The sequence below is a fragment of the Callospermophilus lateralis genome, chromosome 2, assembly GCF_048772815.1.
Source record: "Callospermophilus lateralis isolate mCalLat2 chromosome 2, mCalLat2.hap1, whole genome shotgun sequence".
Classification (NCBI taxonomy): domain Eukaryota; kingdom Metazoa; phylum Chordata; class Mammalia; order Rodentia; family Sciuridae; genus Callospermophilus; species Callospermophilus lateralis.
In genome coordinates this window covers 207,426,501-207,447,084 of record NC_135306.1, presented here as the reverse complement: position 1 = coordinate 207,447,084, position 20,584 = coordinate 207,426,501, and the positions used below count along the sequence as shown (strand labels likewise).

Genomic DNA, 20,584 nt, shown 5'->3' with positions numbered 1-20,584 from the left:
GACTGCACCTGGTTATGTGGACATGTGACTGCACATGGTTATGTGGACAATGTGTATGACTGCACATGGTTATGTGGACATGTGTGTGACTGGCGTGGTTATGTGGACATGCGTCACCGTACGTGGTTATGTGGACATGTGAACGCACATGGTTACGTGAACATGCGTGACTACACGTGGTTATGTGGACATGTGTGTGACTGACGTGGTTATGTGGACATTCGTCACTGCACATGGTTATACGGACATGTATGTGACTGTATGTGCTCTATGGCTGTGTGCAGGAGTGCCGTCTAGAGTTCACATGGTTGCACATGTGTGCCGTGCAGTTGCATGCAGCCGTGTGTGTAGTGTGACCCCATGTGGACACGTGTACACGTGCATGTCCTGTGCAGAAGGCTCCAGCGCAGCAGCTCCATCTGCACCCAGGACCCCAGCCACCTTCCATGGGAAACCCACTGCTGTGGCGAGCACAGGGGGATGGCACACCCTCAGGAGAGGTGGGAGGAAGGAACAAGACACCTGGAAGCGGGGTCTGACCTCCTCAGTCTCACCTCTCCCAAAAAGAGCTTAGGATGGGAGCAGCGCTCTGCCTCCACTCCAGGGGCTGCGCCTGAACCCACTGACCACCTGCCTGCCCACAGGTTGCGGATCCTGAGGGCACATCAGAGAAACAGGGGCTCAGAGAGGCCACCAGCCACCCCCCACCTGCCCCTCACTACCACACCCCTGGAGCCCACCTCCAGCACGCGGGCTCCTGGGACAGCCGAGGGCACGCACACCCAATCTCGCTGGCCCCGATCCTCACCACACGCAGGGCTGGACTCGCCTGCCTCTAACTGTGGCCCCACCTCAGATGCAGGCATGGCTGAGGTGTGCCCAAGGGCGACTGGGGTAGTGGGGACGGTCCGTGGCCTCAGACTTGCCTGTCCCAGAGCCACATAGCGCTGAGGACGACAAGAGAGGCCAGCGCACGCACCTTCATGTTGGGGATGATGCGCAAGAACCGGAACACGATGAGGATGTTCACCAGCCGCATCATGTCCCACAGCGACAGCAGGCCCCGCATCTCTGGCTTCCTGGGGAGATGCACGGGCAGAGTGGAGGCCAGAGACCCACCAGGGGACGGAGGCACGCAGTAGGGCATGGCCTGCAGACAGCCACACACAGACCTCACGGTCACACCTCCCAGCACAGCCTCCAGGCACCACAGGGCAAAGACCCCATCTATAAAGGTCACTGAGGTCCTGAACCGAGCGCTCAGGGCCCGGCAGAGCAGACAGGCCCTTCCCCGACCCCATTTCCAGACCCCCACCTCCACTGGTCCGTGTCTCCCACCCCATTCCTCGGCCCCTGACCTCCAACCCTCTTCCTGTGCCCCTCACCCCAGACCCCATTTCCTGTGCTGTGACTCAGTCCCACCCCTTGACCTGGCCCTGCCCCACCTGGCCCTGCTGGGGGTTTCTCTGTATGCTCCTTGCCCAGAACACCCACCCACCACTCCCTGGCAAGGACCAAGAAGAGGGCAGGGTACAGTGCACACTAGAGACAAGGGGACGCCTGTCCTGGGGTGCAAGCAGCACAGCCTCTTGCCACCAAGGTGCTGGCCAAGCAGCTCCTGCAGGGCACCCAGGTCCCGGCACTGTGCCCTCCTGCAAGCTCTGGGACCATGCCAGCCCCCAGGCACCCCCACAACGGGGCCACCTGTCCTGGCCTGCACTGTGCTCTGGGACATGCTCGCGGCACCAACTGGTTACTGACAGATCCTGGGACAGGCACCACACCAGCAGAAGTCCTGGTGCAAGGCCAGGACCCACCAGCCCACCACACGTGCCCTCTGACTGGCCAGAACTGGGGCCAATGGGCATAAGCCCTAGCCCCACCACTATATGGGGGTAGACTGTGGAAGGGGACAACCAAAGGTCCCACACAAGACAGGTGCCCCCGCCGGACCTTCCTGGAGGGATCCCAGTGATCACCAGTCCCCAGGCCTGAGTTTGGGGGATCAGGAGTGTCTGCTTCTGGCCCTCAGCAACTCAGGGGCCACAGGCCCATGGCAGTGCTAGGACAAGGACCCCTGCTGCTCAGGAGGGCACCTCAAGGGGGCCACTGCCCAACGCCTGGGGCACCCAGACTACAGAACAGACCCTCAGGAGCACAAAGAGGCTGCCCCCTCCCATCAGGCAGGCCCCGCCCTGGCCCAGCTCGCCTGGTGCACCACACAGAGCCCTCGGCAGGGCCTGGGCCCCCGGAGGCACAGGGTGGGGCTGCCATGGGGCCCCCAGGGTTCTCCTGGGTCACATACCAGCCTTGGTAGGGAAACCCGTACACAGCCAGCGTGAGGATCTCCAAAACCTTCAATGACAAAAGAAAGTCTTGTAGAGCAACGCCAACCCGCAGCCTTCCAAGGACCACGAGCCTGGCGCGTGCCCAACGCGTTCTCCCCAAAGGCAGAGGTCAGCTCCGTCTGCATCTCCATGGTTTGGCTCCAGATGACAGGAATTGTGTCACTCTGGCCTAGAAGTTGCAGACACAGGAGCAGCTCAATCAAGGACAGACGGGAAGGCCCCGGGTTCTCCTGCAGCGTGGTCAGGGGCAAATGCTCCCGTGGACCACTCCAGCGTCCTGCTGCACCGCCCCCAGGCCCAGCATCTGGGGAAAGGCGTGGACACTCCTCTGAGGGCACCCTGGGCACCTGAGCACACCAGCAGGCCCTCCCCCACACCCAAGGTCACACTGAGGGTGGAGTGTGTGCGGGCCTGAGGGCCACTCACTCCACTGCACTGGACGCTGTAGAAACCCCACCTCCTGCAGGCCCCAGCACCTGCCAAGCAGCTCAGCTGGGCCAGGCTGGCCCCGTTCCTTGAGGCAGGAGCCCAGCTCCCTAGGCACTCGGTCCTCAGCAAAGCCTCAGACCAGCACAGCCGAAGCCACAGGCCGAGCCCACACCACGCGAGAGGATGGCTGGCCATCCCCAGCCTTACCAGCAGAGCCAAGGTGATGAGGCCGTCGAACAGGTTCTCGGGGTAGGACAGGTAGCCCCACGGGCCCAGGGCGAAGACCTTGAGCAGCAGCTCCAGCAGGTAGTACATGATGAAGACGCAGTTGAGCACCTGAGGGAAGAGGCGCCTCAGCCATCACGGCCCTGCGGCCACACCACCCACTGCCTGACGCCACAGCACCCGGCACCCCGCTCTGCCGTCTCCCCGCCCAGGCCCCCCCAGGGCTCCCGGCTCACAGGCGGCTCCCCAGCCCCTGGTGAGAGTTTGGGGGGCTCCTCGTCAAAGGTCTCCACCGGTAAATAAAAGAGCCAGTGGCTCTCCCCTCCAGGCGGTCACAGGACCCTCCCACACCACAGGCCCAGGGAGGCGCAGTCACGTTCCCAGGTGTGTGGCCTGCCTCCTACTCCCAAGTGAACACGGCCTCCGTCCTCCTGTGAGGAGGTGACCCCTGAGGAGAACAATCACCGACTGCACGGAGGCAGCTGCGTGGAGGGGCTGAGCATGGAGCCCCCTGGGGGGCCAGAGCTGACTGCCTGCGGGTCCGCCTGGCGGCCCTCCCGACAAGCACGCTGCTCCAGTGTGGAGAGCCTGGGGGAGCAGGGCCTGAGAGGCAGAGGCTGGCCTGGCACGAAGAGGCCCAGGCTTCACCCCAGCACAGAAAGACAAGCAAAGCTAGGCCTGCCCCAGGCTCCTCAGGAGGAAGAGCAGCAACCCCGCACCACCCTGCCCTCAGGGCCCAGGAGCCCCCTGGCACCGGCCAGGGAAAAGCCCGACATGAAGAAGGGGAAACGGGAAACGTGGTCTTCCCGCGAGAAGCGGAAGCCTGGGGAGCGCCACCCCCACACTGATGGAGTGACACCCTCCACTCCAGGCCTCATGTGACAACGAGGTCACTTTTCAATTTGGCAAATCGAGCTTCATTCTTAGCTTTATTCTTAGGGAACGAGGGAACTGTCATGATCTCAGGGACTCAGCAGGGGACGCAGCAGAGTGCTGGTGGCTCTACCTACTGCCCGGGAGAAGAACTTCAGCTCTCTGAGGGGTTCAACAAGAGCTCTCCACATGAGGTCCAGTGCCAACAGCCAGCTGCCAGCTGAGAGCAGAGGGCAGGAAGACCCTGCCCACGGGCCCCCAGCTCTCCCGGCCCCCCGCCACTGCGCCACGCTGTGCTCTGCACTAGGCCACCCTGCCTCGCTTCTCCTCAACACAGCGGACGGCCTGCCGGGCCAGAGATCCCAGAGCTTACCCCTAGGACAGAGTTGTCCCGGTCACTGGGGGCCACGTCCTCATCCAGCACCAGGAACACCTGCGAAGCCAGAGCAGAGGGCGGCTCACAGCGCCAGCAGGACACACGGCAGGCAGCACGGCCAGGGCAGGGGGCTTGAAAGACCCGCCTCCCACACCAACAGGGGCAGCCGGCGCTCACGCAAATGGACACGAGGTTCGCCAGGGTGATGCAGTTGCCCAGGTAGTCAAAGTAGCGGTGGCCGAAGAGGAACTGGGCGCTCTGCAGCAACGGGGACTGGTAGCAGGGCCTCGGCGGGTGCTGAGGAGGGAACCCGCGGCTCAGAACCGCATGGCGGCAGGCCCGGCCGTCGAGGAAGCAGTCCCAAACCACCTCCCCGCCACCAGGGAGCCACGACCCTAAGGGCACCTCACCAAGCCACGCTGGGACCCACGGCCACGTTAGGTGCGTGCACGGCTCACAGCCTGACACAGCCAGGCGCAGCAGGAGCGCCCAGGGCAGCAGGAGCCCAGCGCCGCCGTGGGAGTTCCAGCCTGGCCCCCTCACGAGACCAGCACTTCCCAAGCTCCATGGCCTTGCTTCAGACACCTCCCGTGTGCCCAGGATGGGGACGAACAACCCGGCAAACCACACGGGAAGCCAGCGACTCAGCAGGGAAGGAGGTGCCCGGGTGTCCACGGGAGTCGCCAACCCCAAGTGGGCATTTCCTTTCAATCCAGTGAAGTTAGACACCATTTCTGTGGCAAAGGCCACATGTCAAGTGCCGGGCAGCCCCACATGAGGAGAGGCCACCGCGGCAGGTGGGCAGAAAGACAGCAGTTCGTCCCCACAAGGTATTCCACACAAGAAGAGAAGATGCAGAAGACACGGAGGCAGAGGAGGGGCTGCACCCAGAAGGGAGGGGCAGGGGCTGCCGTGGCCTCAGACTCACGCAGCCCAGAGGCCAACCACGCGGGGCCGTGGGAACAGAGCCTCAGCATTCAGATCCCGTCCCTGGGCTCCCAACTCATCCTTCACCACCTGCCCCAAGGCGACAGGCCAGTCCCCAACAACACCCCTGGCCACCAGTGAGCATGAGGAACGCTGGACATGGTGGGAGTGCAGGCTCTGGGTGCCCTCTGGGGTGGGGCAGGGGTGTGATAGGGGACATCCAGAGTCCTCCAGCCACATGGTACTCCAGGTGACCCAGAGCTGCAGCCTGACCTGGCGACGTGGAGGCCAGCGCCCAGAGGCCACCTACCTCCAGCACACCCTGACCACTGGCAGCCTAGGTGCCATACCAGGGACCACTGCCTCCTGCATGCCCACCACCTGAGAGCTGAGCCGCACCACAGAGGACTGAGCGGCCTGGGGAGGGGTCCACTCTGTGCCTGACCACACACGGACACCTTGGCCAACAGAGTCGAGCACCCCATCACAACCACACAGCTATACGGAGAGAGCACTTCCATGCTGCATGTGACGTGGAATGACAAATCACGTGATCGGATGGGTGGCCTCCAGGGGCAGCGAGGGGGCTTCGCCACCCTTTGTTATTGTCTACTACAACCACCGCTTCGTCTTTAACCCAAAGCCCCTCGTTAAGAGGACGGGCTTCTTTGGAAACTGGCAGGGCAGTCTCACTTGCAGCTCATCAGCAGCTCATCAGCATGAATGGACCAGCAACCTGGGCAGGGCCAGGATGATGGACAGGAGCTGACCTCCCGAGTGCCCATGACTCTGGAGGGGCCACCAAAAACCACAACCTGCCCACCATGGTGGTGGACGCCTATGATCCCTTCTGGAGGCTGAAGCAGCAAGATCTCAAATTTCAAAGCCAGTCAGCATAACTTAACGAGGCCCTGTCTCAAAATAAAACTGTCCAAGGGCTGGAGGGGTCACGCTCAGTGTGGAGCCCTGGCCTGGCATGCTCAGGGCCTGAGTTCCACCCAACGTCCAGCCTTCCTGCTCCTCACTCCAACTGAAATACGGCCCCTGCCCGCAGCCTGTGGGGAAGAGGGTGGCATCCAAAAAAGCTGCAACACAGCTCTCAGGACTCTACCCCAAACTCTACCCATGGAAGAGCAAACTGGCAGACGGGGAAGGACAAGGCCAGAGCAGGGACGTGGCTCCAGTCCTGGGCCTTCATGGCCCCAGCCCGCCCTAGGTTACCCAGTTTGCAAAAGCCAAATGACCTCCACCCACTGCCAATGAGGGGAAAGACCCCAGCAGACAGCATGAGAAGAATGCAGAGTCCCCGCGCACCCTGGTAGCCCTGGGCTGGGCAGGAGGCACAGGCCCGCCCCGTTACCTCTCTGACCACACCTCTGTCGACCTCACTGAAGATTTTCTGGAACTCGTCAGCTGACAGCCGCACACCATCAAGGGAGCGTACCTTCTGCGGAGGCAAGCCTGTCAGCAGGCCGCAAGGGACTGCCACGCCCCAGCCCCAACCCCACGGGCCGTGAGCGCTGGCCTCGGAGAGCGCAAAGGCTGGGCAGACATGGGAGCAGCTACCTCCATGATGGCCTGCTTTTGGGAACTGCTCAGCTGGGCTTTCTCAAGCACCTGCAGGAAGTCCTGGGGCATCACCCCAACTCTGTGGGATGGAAACCCGCCAGTGAGCACTGCCCCGTGGCAGCCCGCCCCGGCCTCCCCGGCACTTGTCCTGCATACCCTCACTGCCCTGGGCAGGGCCTTGCCTGAGGGGCACTTCCCAGCAGCACCCCCTGCAGGGGTGGTACAGCCACCATCATCTAAGACCCAGGGAGACACTCGTCCCCTTCAGAGGAGCAGACTCCACTGCCACCAAGCAGCAGGTCCAGAATGCTCTCAGTGATGCCCTCGAGCTCTCTGCCCACGTCCACCACACAGCAGAGTGGACGCCTGGCCCAGGCAGGAGCCGAGGCAGACATGAGAACAGCAGGAGCCCAGAGAGTATTTTCAGGATTCCAGATGAACCCGAGCCCGTGGCCAGGCAGCAGGGGCTGTTGGGGAGACCCCTCGGGGAGGCCCAGACCCCACCAGGGCAACAGCCCCTTCCTGGGGAGGGGGGCCCTGGCCACACTCAGGCCTGGAGATCCCCAGCCTACCCTGTCATGGAGCAGAGGACTTCGTAGGCAGCACGGGTCCCCAGCCGCCTCCGGAACAGCGAGGTCTGCAGAGATTTCTGCAAGGAGGACGCTCTGAGCAGTGGACTCCCCCACACCCCGCCGGCCCCTGCCCCTGCCCCTGCCCCTCCCCCGAGGGTGGGCAGACGGGAGGCCCCAGCAGCCTCCAGGGAAGCCAGCCATCCTTGGCCTCTCACCCCTCAAACAGGGGATGATAGATCCCAGGGGGGCTGTCCTCAAAGGAGGGAGGTGGCCAAGGCCCAGGGGAAGTGAAGCCCACTGGTCACTCCTGTGTGGGTCCCTGGCAACTTCACTCTAAGGTTTGGGACAGCTCTGGGGACCGTGGGTAGCCACGGCAACAACTCCTGCACTCCCAGAACCACTCAAGGCAATGACACAGGTGTGTCCCAGCTGGCTCACGGGAGGCAGCGGTCCCTGCCTGACCCACATGGCCTTCAAGGCTGAGGGCTACCCCCTGGCCTGCTGGGGCCACTCCACGCTGGGTCTCAGGACCCTTCCAGACACAGCCCGCAACACAGCTCGCCTCACCATGAGGTAGCCCCGGAACTGGTTGTAGATGATGGCGGTCAGCAGATTCATCAGGAACAGGCTCCCTGCCACAGAAAAGCCTTGGTCAGCTCAGAGTGGCCTGGAGCCCCAGCATGGCAGGTCCTACACACTCCCCGGGCAAGGTGAGTGGGCACAAAGAGGACTAGAGACCACGGTGGCCGGAAGACTCCTTGCTCGCAGCAGGACCTCAAGGGCCTCACGCCCCATCTATCAGTGGGCACAAGCAGGCCAGGCCGGCACGGGTAGAAGGGTGGACGAGGGGCGGCAGCCAGGGGTGGCAGGGCGGCAGGGCCCGGGCTGGGGAGGTGTCTGCGGGGTCCAGGTCAGGGCCCACCTGAGCACCGGGGCTGTGGCCTGGGAGGCTCCGCCCGACGGGGCGCTCACCTATCAGGGTGAAGACGATGAAGAAGATGGCGTAGGCCCGGTTCTCGGAATACGCAGGGATCATCACTGAGCAAGGAAGGGACAGAGACAGAAGGCTCGAGCCCGCGGGGACCCTCCCAGCTCCCATGTGACTCGGGCCAGACTCCCCACAGCACAGGAGGCTGTGGGAGAAGTAAGGCTTCTGCTCGAACCCCAGCCTGTCACCTTGGGCCCTTTCCGGGACAGGAAGGTCCCATGGAGGTCCATGGAGGACAGTCAACCCTGGGCCAAGCTGAGATCGGCCTCCCTGCGGCCAGACCCCCTTCCCCACAGAGACTGGCTGGGTCTCACAGCACAGGGCAGGGTGCTTGGCTCTCCCGGGTGGGGAAGGCCCCTTTGGTGCGAGCATCCCTAAGCCCAAATGAAAGGCACCAGCCAGCGTGGCAGAGCCACAGCCAAGCCCACGAGGCCACAGGCCTCCCTTCTGGGTACCGCTGCACCTGGGCAGGTGGGGGACCTGCCAGCACCCATCGCAGCCAGCCAAGACCCCAGGGTCTCTCGCATGCCATGCTCCCCAGCAGCACGCACCTCACGCTGGGCCTGGGCAGCAGCAGGGAAAGTGATTGGGCCCCAGTGAGGCTGCCAGAGGGCCCACTGACCACCGCCATTCATCGTCACACAGAGAACACGGCTCACAGTCAGCTTCTCCGAGGAGAAAGGAGGCAAGATGCAGGGAGCAGGAAGCAGGAGAAGCAGGAAAACAAGGAGCCAGACAGAAAGACAAGCAGCAAGAAGGGGGAGAGGGGTGAAAAACAGGAAAAAAGGACAGAGGACTCCAGAGTCACCCGTCCCCTGGTCGGACAGCCCTGGACGCTCCCTCCAGGCCACGGGGCTCCGCCCAGGCCGCCTGCCCTGCCCACCCGCACACACCGTCAGGGTTGTTGGCCGTGGTCAGCAGCACCAAGAGGGAAGTGAAGGCGTCCAGGAGGTTCTGGAAATAGGTCAGCCTCTCCTTTTTCTCATGTTCATCCTGCCGAGAGCAGAGGAGGCTCTGGGAAGCCACACAGGCCTTCACCCCACGGCTGGGCCTCCAGTCGGCTGACCTTGGGACCCAGCAGCCAGGACGGTCCACCAAGCTGTCCTCATCTACTGCTCCTCCACCCACCCGCCCAGGTGTGCTGAGCATGGACAAGCGACTGGTGGTAAGGGCACCACAAACTCCTGAGGGGAGGACTTCACAGGCTCCAGGGGCCTGTCTGGCACACAGCCCCCGCAGGGCCTCCGCAGGGCCAGGATGGAGCAAGAACGCGAAGGGCCAGGGGGAGGGCAGCAACTGGATGTGAGCTTGGCCCTCCTGGCTTGAAACAACCCACCCCCCAGGCCTAGCTCGGTGGGCTCTGAGCTGAACAAGGAAGGCCTCAGCACAGCACCTGGCACCCAGCACACAGCACCCGGCACCTGGCACCAGTCTATAACAAGGCCACCCCTGGTGGAGCAGCTCCCCAGGAAGACAGGCACCGCCCAGGGCCTGAACCCAGCAGGGCTCCTGCCACACCTCTACAGTCAATTCCTGTGGGGGCCGCCCCATGTGACCCTCCGACCCAAGCCCCCACCCCAAGGCCCACCCTGTGGGGGAGCAGAGGAAGTCTGAGCCCAGGGTTTCTGCCCCACCCACTGCCAGCAACAACAGGCTGGCCTGGGGCACGGTCCAGAGATGGGATGTACACTGCTCCATGGGACCAAGGCCCTACACCAACCCCAGTCCTCAGAAACACCTCCAACCAGCCTGCGCGGGGACAGCCCGCATGCCGAGCAGGCTGGCCCAGGACTGTGCTTACCAAAGGGCTGAAACGAGGTCAGGTACTGGGACAGTAGGCACGAGCAGGGGACACTGAGCAAGGCCACCCAGACCTGCAGGCGCAGGTTCCCAGCCTGCCTTCCAGGCCGTGCTAGAGAGGGTAAGAACCAGCCACCACCGCCCGGCCCGCCCACTCCAGCCAGGCAGGGAGCGGGCTCTGCCAAGACCAAGGGCAGCACCCTCCTGCGGGTGCTCACGTCCCCCTGCTCAGCCAGCTCCCTGCTGGGGCCAAGACCCACCTGGAGGGGGAGCCACACTCCCAGGAGCTGGGGACACTTAGCACTCCCAGGCTAGAGGCCAAGGACACCTCCACCCCACACTGATTGCTGCCTCCCCTGGGCTCTGGAAGCGGCAATTGACTACACCCTCATGGGACAGTCATGCGGAGGTCCTGGGGGTCAGCAGTAAGGCCACCTTCACAGTCCAGCAACTGCCCTGTCACCTCGGGACACACCCAACAGACAGACACAAGCACGGAGGCGCACACAGGCACACTCACACACAGAGACATGAAGACGTGGAGCTGTGGCTCAGGCTGACCCCTCTCCCAGGTTAGAAGGTGCACCTGGCTCCCCTCCTGGGCGGCACAGCCCCAGCCCTAGAGGTTCTTCAAACTCACAAAAACCAGCCCTGACTGCTGACCACGACCAGCCACATCCCAGGACAAAGGAGTAAAGAAGAAGGGTGGCCGAGGCCTGAGGCAGACAGTGACCCCAGCCAGGACATGAGGGCAAACACAGAGGATGGAAAGTGGGGGGCCCACAGCAGGCATCGAGGCCAGGTGACAGGGGCACACCCTCATACAACACTAATCTGCTGGGGGTCAAAGGCTCAGCTGGGGCTGGGCAGAGCGGGGATCAGGATCAAGGGCTAGAGACAAGGATGTGTGGGCAGGGGCAGGATGGGAACAGTGGCCCCAAGCCCAGGAGAACTGGGGCCATCAGGGCCCCAGCAGTGGGGTGCTGGGAGCACTAGGGCCCCTGAAGATAGACCTTGGGCTCAACGTGGCCACATGACTCCTGGTTACGCAGTTCAGGCAGGGCCGCGCCGGCCCTCACTCCCTCCAGCCTACTGACTCTCCACAGACACCCTGCGCAGACCTCGCTTGAGGGTTAGCCAGTGCAGAGGACAGCCCAGCCCCACCTCTGGCCACGCCCACCACCTCACCTCCTGGCCCACGGTGAACAGCAACATCCCAAATATGGTGAAGAGGCAGAGGTGGACAACCAGCAGCAGCCCGACGCTGGGGAGAGGGCGGGGCTCAGCACCCACCAGGCGTAGGCCCCCGCCCACTGGCCTAGGGGGCACCTGGGGCAGAGTCAGGCACAGCCATCCCCTCCTGTCCCCAGAGGATCTGCTGAGCACTCAGCCCAAGAGGCTGGAAGGTGGCCTGCTCCTGCCTCGCAGAGCCGGCCTTCTGTGGTGGGACAGAGACAACCCAGGGGCATGACCCAGGGCCCAAGGCCACCTCCATCCTTCTGGCTGAATGAGAGGGACATCAGCCAGATGTGCCACCAAGGAAGGGATTCAAGGCAGAGGGAGGACCATGAGTGACATTTCTGTGGGCAGGGGAGGGGACTTATGGAGAGCCAAGACTGGCCCCAAGAGCCCCAACTCTCTGGTGGTGACAAGGACTTGCAAGCAGGGACGCCATCAGAACTTTTTAACACCCAGCAGCAGCCACAGAACTGTGGGTGGAAAGAGTGGAAGGAGACGGCGGAGCAGGGGCAGGGGACCGCCACGGGAGCACAGGGGCAAGCAAAGACCTGTCAGGGGGCACCCCAGTACCAGCAGCCAAGGGGAGGAGCAGCAGGTCTGCCAGGGCCTTTAAGGGGGCCGCCAGATCCAATGACCTCCTCGGAGCGCCAAAGCACCAGTGCGCCTCTCAGGCAGCACTCTGGGCAGGAGTGCCCAGGCTGATCCTCAGGCCCTCAGGCTATGCACTTGCACGGGAGCCCTGCAGCCCCAGGAACCCAGAGCACACCTGGCCATCTCTGGCAGCGACCACCGGATGCACTTCAAGGTCTTCTTCATCATGGAGGAGTTCTGCAGCAGGAAGAAGGGGCGGAGGAGCCGGCGGATGCGCAGACGCTGGAAAAGCCCGGGGCAGACTCAGAACCCTGTCTGTGTCCTCACTTGTACCCACCCCTGCCATCCCAGGGGCAGACATCCCAGGCGACTCAGGCCCATCGAGGGCCCTGCTGGATTCTGCACCTGCCTACCAAGCTCAGTGGCACGTCACGCCATCCTTCCTCTCTAGCTGGCCCTGGTCCCCCATGACAGAGCCAGCTGCACTGTGGAATGACACCTGGGTCTGGCGTTCCTCAGGGGTCAGCAGCCTCTCCTTCACACAGAACCTGGGTCCCACTGGATAAGGTCCACCAGCACCGGCACGGCAGACCCTCTAGAGTGACCCATCCAGGAACTTGCTGGCCCTCTCTGGGTTGCATCTGTCATCCTTGGAAGGGCCCCAGCCCCGGGCATGGGCTGAGCAGGCCAAAGGGAATAGAGGTGACCTAACACAGCTAGGGGCTCCAGCCTGCCCCGGCTCTGCAGGGGCATGGGTACCCCGCATGCCCAGACGCAGTCACAGGCTGCCCACAGGCAGAGGCTCTGGTCTTGTGGTCCAGCATCACAGGGCTCCCCCGACAGGCCATGCAGCATGACAGCCCCACTCAGCAGCAGGGAAGGACAGAGGTCAGTTAGAATATGACCAGCTGGACAGCCAGGGCTGTTTCCGTGCCGTGCATGGGTCCTGGCAGGCGGGGGCCTGCTAGTGCTTACCAGTGGACTCTTCCCACCACCCCTCCTCGCCCTTCTCAGTGAGGTTAGCTTGGTAACTCAGCCCATGGGTTAGAATATCTGCTGGCCAGTCAGGCGGATGCCCTGACTGTCACTCAGCTTCACGATTGCTGGGCCGTCCTCCCCTTCTCAGAAGGGAGAAGGGCAGCACTTATGGGAGAGCCAGAGGCTGTCCCTCATAGCAGCAGAAGGCCATGGAGGGGGCTTTCCCTCTCGGGCAGTGGCTCCCTGCGCTCATGGGCCTGGGTCTGCCAGCTGGAGGTGGGAGGGCACCACACTCCCCCCCTCCACTGCATTCCCAGCAGCAGCCCCCGCTGGCCACCCCTCCCAGAAGTCCAAAGGCAGGGAAGGTCCCAGCTCTGGAGTCCCCTCCCAGGGGCTTCAGGTGCCAATATGCCAACAACCCCCACCTCTTCCTCTGGTTCCCCGGTATCTGCGTGGTCTTTCTCCACTTCTCCCTACAACAGCACCCAATGGGTCTCCTTCCCCCACAGACCCCGACAGACGCGGCTGAGAGCGGCCAACCTGTCACCGCTCGACACCACCAAGGCACCCAAGGGTGCTCTGCAGGGAACAAAGGCCCTGCGGTCAGAACTCTGGGGGTGGCTGGTGGCTATGCAACACTGCTAGGTTGCACAGAGCTTGGGGTATGGCTCTGGGCATAGCAAGAGACCAGGGTGGCATTTCCATGGAGACCCAGGCAAGTGAGTCTGGCTGCCAGGTGGGCTGAGGGCCAGGAGCTAGAGGCCCAGGATGTGCTCCCAGGTCATCCTCTCATGCTCGGGATGCCCAAGGACGCCTCCTGCCTTCTCCAGGCAGCGGGTCCCCATGCGCAGGTGGGAGCGTGGTTCCCTGCCCAACAGGAGCCCAAGGGCTACAGGGCGAGGGCAGCGCTAGGGAAATGGACAGCAGCCTGACCCCAGACAGCAGCACCTGTGCCCCACAACCCCAAGGAGCTCCCGCCACCTCAGAATGTCCTCACCACGCACCTCCTGACAAAGGAGACAGAGGGACACGGTCCAGTCCACAACAGACACAGCCAGCACCACGATGTAGGCCAGCAGCCACACATTCCTCTGGAACTGGGCCCGCCCGACCAGGAAACACTGCAGGAGACGAGGGCGAGCGGTGAGCCACGCGCCTGCAGCCAGGCGGGGACGTCAGTGCCCACGGAAGGAGCCCACAGAGCAGGAGACTGCCCCACAGGGCCACCTCCACGTGGTCAGGAAGTAGCCTCTGGCCAAGAGCACTACCACTAGCTGTGTGACCTCAGGCGTGGCCCTCAGCCTCGTGGGCCTCAGCATCCTCCCTGGTCACAGGGTTCCCAACTTGCCCATGCAAGCCACCAGTGCAGGAGGACAGGCTGGGAAGGCATCCTGGGAGGACGGACAAGACAGCGCCCAGCACAGGGCACCTGGACCACAGCAGAAGGTGACGTGGGCTGGGCTTTAGTCTGCTCTTCCCTGTCCTAACAGCCGCTCCCACCAGCAAGACAGCCTCCTGAGGTCACCCCTGCAGATAAGAGCACGTGGCCACTCTCATCTAAAGACCACCAAATGCACCAGCCACTCAGAACAGTTCACATCAACTTCTTACCAGATTTGGTTCCAGTTTAAAAATCCCCAGACCTGTTGACCGTTTGTGGGTTAAAGACATGGGGAGAGCTGGGCTAGGGCTCAGGGCAGAGCGCCTGCCTAGCACGTGTGAGGCACTGGGTTCAAGTCTCAACACCTCATATAAGCAAGATAAATAAATAAAGGTCCACCAAAAACTAATAAAAACATTTTTAAAAAAAAGATGGAAGAGGTGCCAGGGCCTGCGTGTCTCTGCACACCCCCCAGTGTCCAGCCACGCAACTAACCCCTCCCAGGAGGGACTGCAAGGCAGGCTCCCAGCAAAGGTACTGCACCACCAGAAGGCCACGTGCAGCCTGACCCAGGCCATGGGGGCCCTGGGACCACAGTTCTGGAAGGCTTCACACAGCCCCGAGAGAGCCGGCCCTTCTGTGCCCAGTGGGGGAGTTGGAGGCTCCTAGGCCGACAGAGCCACAGGTCCACATGAGCCAGAAGGGCCACCTGCAGCCTCCAGAGGGATCTTGTCACAGACAGAATTGAGAGTCAGATGTGCAGCAGCCACTGTGTGGACAAGAGAACCCTTTCTGTCCCACACCCTCCTCTTTAGGGGATGACAGGGTGCCCTTAGGTGAGACCACTCAGTCCTCTTGTGTAGCCTCACTGTCCCCCGACAAAGGTCAGCCCCTGAGTACTCCCAGAGGCACCCCGCCGCCCACCGTACCTTCACAGACACGTCGGTCATGAAGACCAGCAAGCACAGTCCCTCGATGCCCTCGGTCAGGCCACAGGGCGGCTCCCAGTGCAGGGAGCGGTAGCGCACGTCGGCAGTCTTCGTGAGTGAACACGGGGTCTCAATAAAGGCCAAGGCCAGGATGGAGAAAATGGTGAAGTTCAGGATCCTGGGAAGGAGACAAGCAGCAGCTGCCCTCAGAGCCAAGAAGTACCTGGCAGGCAAACGGCAGGCCGCTCGGGGACAGCAGGAGCTGGCACCTCCCGCCCAGTACTGCCCTGAGCTGGCCGAGCATCCTGAGAAGGGAGCTCTCAGCACCCAGAGCCCCCACCACCCTTACCAGGGCTCCTCCCTCAGGGAGACTAACGCTCCCTCTGAGCCCACAGGGAGGGTGCCCACCTGGACAGAGGCAGGTAGAGTCTAGAATGGGTGAGGCCACCACCCCCACCAAGCAGGACATGGAACCCCACACGCCTCAGGTGCAGTCTCACCGTTGGCACGCGTTCGAGTAGTAGCATCGGTAAAGCCGCATCGAGCCGGCGTCCATGCGGTGGGAGATGGAGCGGTACTGGGAGGGAAAGTTCACAGGGAGGACGTGAGCAGGGCCCTTCGGCAATGCGGAAGTCCTGACAGGCGTCCCCACATTACCACAGGCACAGCCAACACAGGGCACACCCAGCGACCCGCTCAGACAAGCCCAGGGGTAGGAATGGATTCTGTCCCTCTCAGGCAGGATCTGTGTTGGCGCGTGGACCCAGCCCCAGGTACCCCCCGGCTGCAGCTGTAGACCCTCTCAAGCTGCCAGATTTGCCAGGCAGACCGAGTTCCCCAAAGGCCAGCTGTCAAAGGGGACACTGGGGAAGATCTGCAGAGGGCACAACTATGTCCCTGCCTACCTATGAGGCTCTCCTCTGTGTGAGGCCTGCTGCTGTCCCCAGCACTATGTCCTCCTCTGGGATGTAGCCCCACCTGGGACCTGGAGCGGGGAGACCCAGGACAGGCCCTGGCATGTGGTGAGTCAACACCTCAAGGACCACAGTACCCAGTCACCTACCTCTTCACAGCAGGAACTCCAGGACGGCCACCAGGCCAAGGGCCCGCTGTCATGCTACTCTAACTCGCAGGCCAGCAGCTGAGGCCTTGACCCAGGACAGCAAGGACTGGAGGGGCAGGGAGATGCAGTGGCAGGGAGCCCACACTCACCTGCATAGCATCTTCAATGAACACCACAGCCTGGTCGATGCAGAGGTCTCGACTGGCCACAGCGGCTGTGGGCAGAGGGGACACATGTGACCATGTAGGATCATGTGGCTTCACCCTCCATGGTGGTCTGACGGAAGAAGACCACTAGCCACAGATCCCTCCACCCTGAGCTCAGCACCTGACACCTGGCCTCCGCAGGTCCCCACCAGAAGAGGAGTATGGCAGCCGGAGCTCCTGGCACCAGGCCTAGAAAGAGGCAGCTCCGCCCTCAGGACCACCACTGCCCAGAGGACAGAGTGCAGAGGACAGCTGCCCCCAGCGAAGCCCTATGGAGAGCAGCAGCACTCTGCAGAGCCCCAGTGCTAGACTGGGGTCCAGAGACCCTCTCCCACCCAGGAACAGGCTCTGCAGGTGTCTCCATTCTGCCCAGCAGGAGTGCTGACAGCCTCTGCCCGGTTCTGAGAGGACGCTGTGAGGTACAATACGGAGTACAAGAGCCCCCAGCCAGTCTGGCACCCAAGTATGATCCATGACAGGGCTGTGTCACTCCTTAGCCACTGGGTCCCACCACCAGCCTCCTGCATGTCCCCAGCATCCCCAACAATATAATGGGCTACCACGACCAGCCCACTCCACCCACCAAGGTCACAGAATTAACAGACACATAAAATGGAAAGCATCGAATACAGAGACCAAGCGAGTCCCACTCCCTCCTGGTCCCTGCCCTCAGGACCAGGAACCCAAGTCCCCCCAGGGAAGAGCCCAGGCAGCACCCAAGTGCCAGGCCTCTTCCAGGCCCTCCCTGGCAAAGGGAGCTGTGTCCTTCACCATGCACAAGTTGGTTCTCAGGGCACAGGAGGTGGGGCTCCTGGAGGCCCAGGTGATGGACGCAGCCAGCCCCTGACTGAGGGGGCTTTCAGGAAGAGCCTGGGCCAGCTGCTCACGGGCACCTCCCGCCCCTCACAGCACAGCCAGCAAGTCACCTCCCCCGGGCTGACTGGCTCAGTCCCCACACATTCAACCACAGGCTCACCCTCACCACAGAGGTGCTGCGGTGTCCCAGAATGTCTGTAAACAGACGCTATCTGCCTCTGTGCCCAGCACACAGCAGACCCCAGTGGGCAATGAACACCCAGGAAGCAGAGGGTCTGGGAGCCCAGCCCTCACGCAGGTCCCTAGAGGAGGGACGGACACCAAACCACACTGTTCCTGTGGTTCACTTCACCTGGTTTCTGGTTGTTGGTCCTAAGATTCTGGGTCAGCCATCAGAGCCCACCCAGCCCCCAGGACCAGGAAGGCAGTCCCACCTGAAGTCCCAAGGGATCTTGTCACAAATCCTGGGAAGCCCACACAGCATCCCATGAGTCCTCCAGGGTCACTCCGTCCAGCCTGGTACTGCAGGGGCACCCCTCTGCCCACCACTGTCTCGTGCTGCTTCTCGACCCTGTCCCCCACCATGCCATCCATTGTGAAGGTGGCCCCGCCAAGCCCTTACCCAGGCTGCTGCCTCTGCCAGGGGCACCGCCCCACCTTGTGGGAATGGGATCTCACCCTGGGCAGCTCACCTGCCCATCACGGTGGCAATCATCTGCCCACACCCCATCACCCCACTAAATGTGGGTCTGCAGTCTTGGGGATCCCTCACTCCAACTACTTCTCCAGCTGTGGAAGGGAGATTCTGACCCGGGGGGAAAAGCACTCTTCTCAACCTTCGATGGAGCCCTGTTAGGTGGGCTGAGCCAAAAGGACCTGGCCACAGGGCCCCCGGGACCTTGGGCACTCTATAGCAACAGCTCCCCTCCCTATGGAACACAGGGGCCATCTCAGAGCCCAGCACAGTGCTGGGACAGAGGCAGAACTGCCCTCACCCCAGTGACAAGGCCAAGAGCCCTGAGACCCCCTCATCAACACTGCCCACCCTGGCTCCTGTCTCAACAGCCAGAAGTCCACTCGGCCAGGCTGGGACCTGCAGCCTCACGGCTCTCCTGCCCTGGACGGCCAGCGGCACCCACACCACCTCCCGGATGCTCTCTGAATCACACAGGCCCCTCTACCTATCACGGCCACTGAGACTCAGAATGGATAAGCAACGGCCATCCTCACACAGCCAAGAAGTAGCAGCCCTCCAGACACCAAGCCTGTGTGCCCTGAACCATTCATGTATCCTGTCCCAGCCTGGCAGGGGCTGAAGGATGTCTGGTCCCAGGACGCAACTTAAGAATCTCCCTGGGGGCAGAAACAGTGTGGCCAGCTCCTGGCCAGCTCAGCTCTAGTTCCCTTATCTCCTGTCATGTCAGGCACCTTCAAGGATCCACCACCCCACAGGTGGTGGTCACTATCCCAACACACTCCCCTCCAGGGCAGAGGAGGAAGAAGCCCAGAGAGGAAGTGGCAAGGCAGGACAGTCCAGTGTGTTTCTAGCAGCAGTCACCCATGACCTGGGGCAGTCTCCGGGCCTCTCCAAGGCTGTATCTTCCTGAATAAGATGACACAGCTCCTTCTGCCTCTGACCCAGCAGCTAATTCCCCTGCGGTCAGCCAGGGATGGTGGACTCCACCCTTGCACCCTCCTAGAGATTCTGCAATCCCTGACCAGAAACAGGAAGGGCAGGAAGAGGCTGGGGAGGGAGAAGGGCCCCAGGCCCAGCAGCTGCTGGGGCCCACCTGCTGTGACCAGGCCAGGAAAGTCACTCCAGGAGTCTGGAATCCCCATGAGCCACTCCGGGCTTGTGACCTTGAGTGGCACCTCCCTTGGGCCTCAGTTTCCCCCACAAGAAACAGGGAGAAGGAGGGGATGAAAGTGCTGCCTCCTAGGAGCCTTAAGGCCACCACGGAAACGCCGCCGTCTGGCCAGCCCGACACCCGGTGGGGGCTGCCCGACGTCCTCTTCCCCGACCCCTCGGGGCCGGCCACGACCCCACAGCGCCCCGACTCCGCCTGGCTCGGGACAGCTGCTCCCCTGCGCCCGGCCGCGCTCGAACGCCAGCCGAGTGGGGCCCCGGGAGGACTCGCGGGTGCCGGGACCGCAGGACCCTGCGGGACCCCGGCCAGCCCGGCCCCCTCACCAGGCCCGGGCCGCTCACCAGGACCAATCTGGACGCTGCGGCAAGTGGGCAGCGCCTGAGGGCAATCGCCGTCACCGCTGCCGCTATGGGCCGGGCCCAGGAGCGGCTTGGACTCGGCCTGGAGCTCCGCCATCCAAACACCACGCGCGGGACCCGCGAGCGCCCCCTTCACTGCGCAGGCGCGAGGCACGGCCCCTGGCGTTCGGGAGGAGGAGCGAGCGCACTGTGACGCGGGGAAGCCCTAAACTGGCAGCCAATGAGAACGCAGGCCTCGAGCGTGGGGGCGGAGTTTACAGGGCCCGCCCCTCTGGTGGGACCAGTGTCCTTCCCGGGAGGGGCAGCTCCTTGGGGCTTCAACTAGCTCCCGGGGCTGGGAAAGAATGCATTTCCTGGTACTGTTGGGACCAGAAACTGAGCGTCCCCTGGGAACTTTTTAATAATGCGACTCCTTGGGCCCTCCCAGACCTCCTGAGTGGGGAACAGGACCCAGGGCTACGTTTGGACACGCATTCTGGGTGATTGTGATGCATGTGAATATTGATTGGGTAGGTGGGACAGCCACAAAAGTCAGCCCCCAGAGTGGAACTTGAGTTTGTCTTCCGATAATTAGAGAAGGTAAATGCAATCTAGGGTAAAGTTTAAAAGCACAATTGACACACTTGAAAAAATACTTACAACATATATAAAAAAAGTGTTTTCAAATATGTAAAAATCTCATGTTGGTTTTCTGTTGCTGAAGTGACAAATTACCACAACCTCAACTGAAACAGCTCCCATTTATCTGGCAGTCCTGGCAGTCCAAAGTCCAAGGCTGGACTGAGTTCCTGTCTCCGGACCTCCCGGGCCACTCTGGGGTCTTAACCTGTGGACTGAAAATGTACTCCCAGCCTCTTCAGTATGCTGCGGAATCTGTTTGCTCGTCGCCAGCACTGAAGCTCACCTCTACTTGCTGGATGTTGGCGGCTGGTGGTTCTCAGCTCCTGGGGGCCATCCCGTTGTGGCCCACTCCATCACCACAGCCAGCAGGAGCATATTGAACCTTCCTGCTATGACAGTGGGAACCAGGGTTAGGTCCCCTTTCCT

General features: G+C 62.5%; 1 protein-coding gene across 7 annotated transcripts in view; it reads right to left on the bottom strand.

The window, feature by feature from the left end:
* Positions 1-19,661, bottom strand: part of Tpcn2 (two pore segment channel 2) — a 39,847-nt gene extending 20,186 nt beyond the window's left edge. For all 7 annotated transcript variants that reach the window (XM_076847743.2, XM_076847744.2, XM_076847745.2 and 4 more), the window contains exons 1-18: positions 19,520-19,661; positions 16,438-16,502; positions 15,726-15,802; positions 15,226-15,403; positions 13,920-14,036; positions 12,113-12,219; positions 11,296-11,371; positions 9,201-9,300; positions 8,292-8,357; positions 7,887-7,951; positions 7,320-7,396; positions 6,745-6,826; positions 6,539-6,625; positions 4,429-4,548; positions 4,249-4,308; positions 2,985-3,113; positions 2,306-2,355; positions 980-1,079 (exon numbers count right to left, since the gene is read on the bottom strand). In XM_076847743.2, the coding sequence (XP_076703858.2) occupies positions 980-1,079; positions 2,306-2,355; positions 2,985-3,113; positions 4,249-4,308; positions 4,429-4,548; positions 6,539-6,625; positions 6,745-6,826; positions 7,320-7,396; positions 7,887-7,951; positions 8,292-8,357; positions 9,201-9,300; positions 11,296-11,371; positions 12,113-12,219; positions 13,920-14,036; positions 15,226-15,403; positions 15,726-15,802; positions 16,438-16,502; positions 19,520-19,634 (1,671 nt within the window). In that variant the 5' untranslated portion in view covers positions 19,635-19,661. The remainder of the gene's footprint in view (positions 1-979; positions 1,080-2,305; positions 2,356-2,984; positions 3,114-4,248; positions 4,309-4,428; positions 4,549-6,538; positions 6,626-6,744; positions 6,827-7,319; positions 7,397-7,886; positions 7,952-8,291; positions 8,358-9,200; positions 9,301-11,295; positions 11,372-12,112; positions 12,220-13,919; positions 14,037-15,225; positions 15,404-15,725; positions 15,803-16,437; positions 16,503-19,519) is intronic.
* Positions 19,662-20,584: the final 923 nt, after the last annotated feature.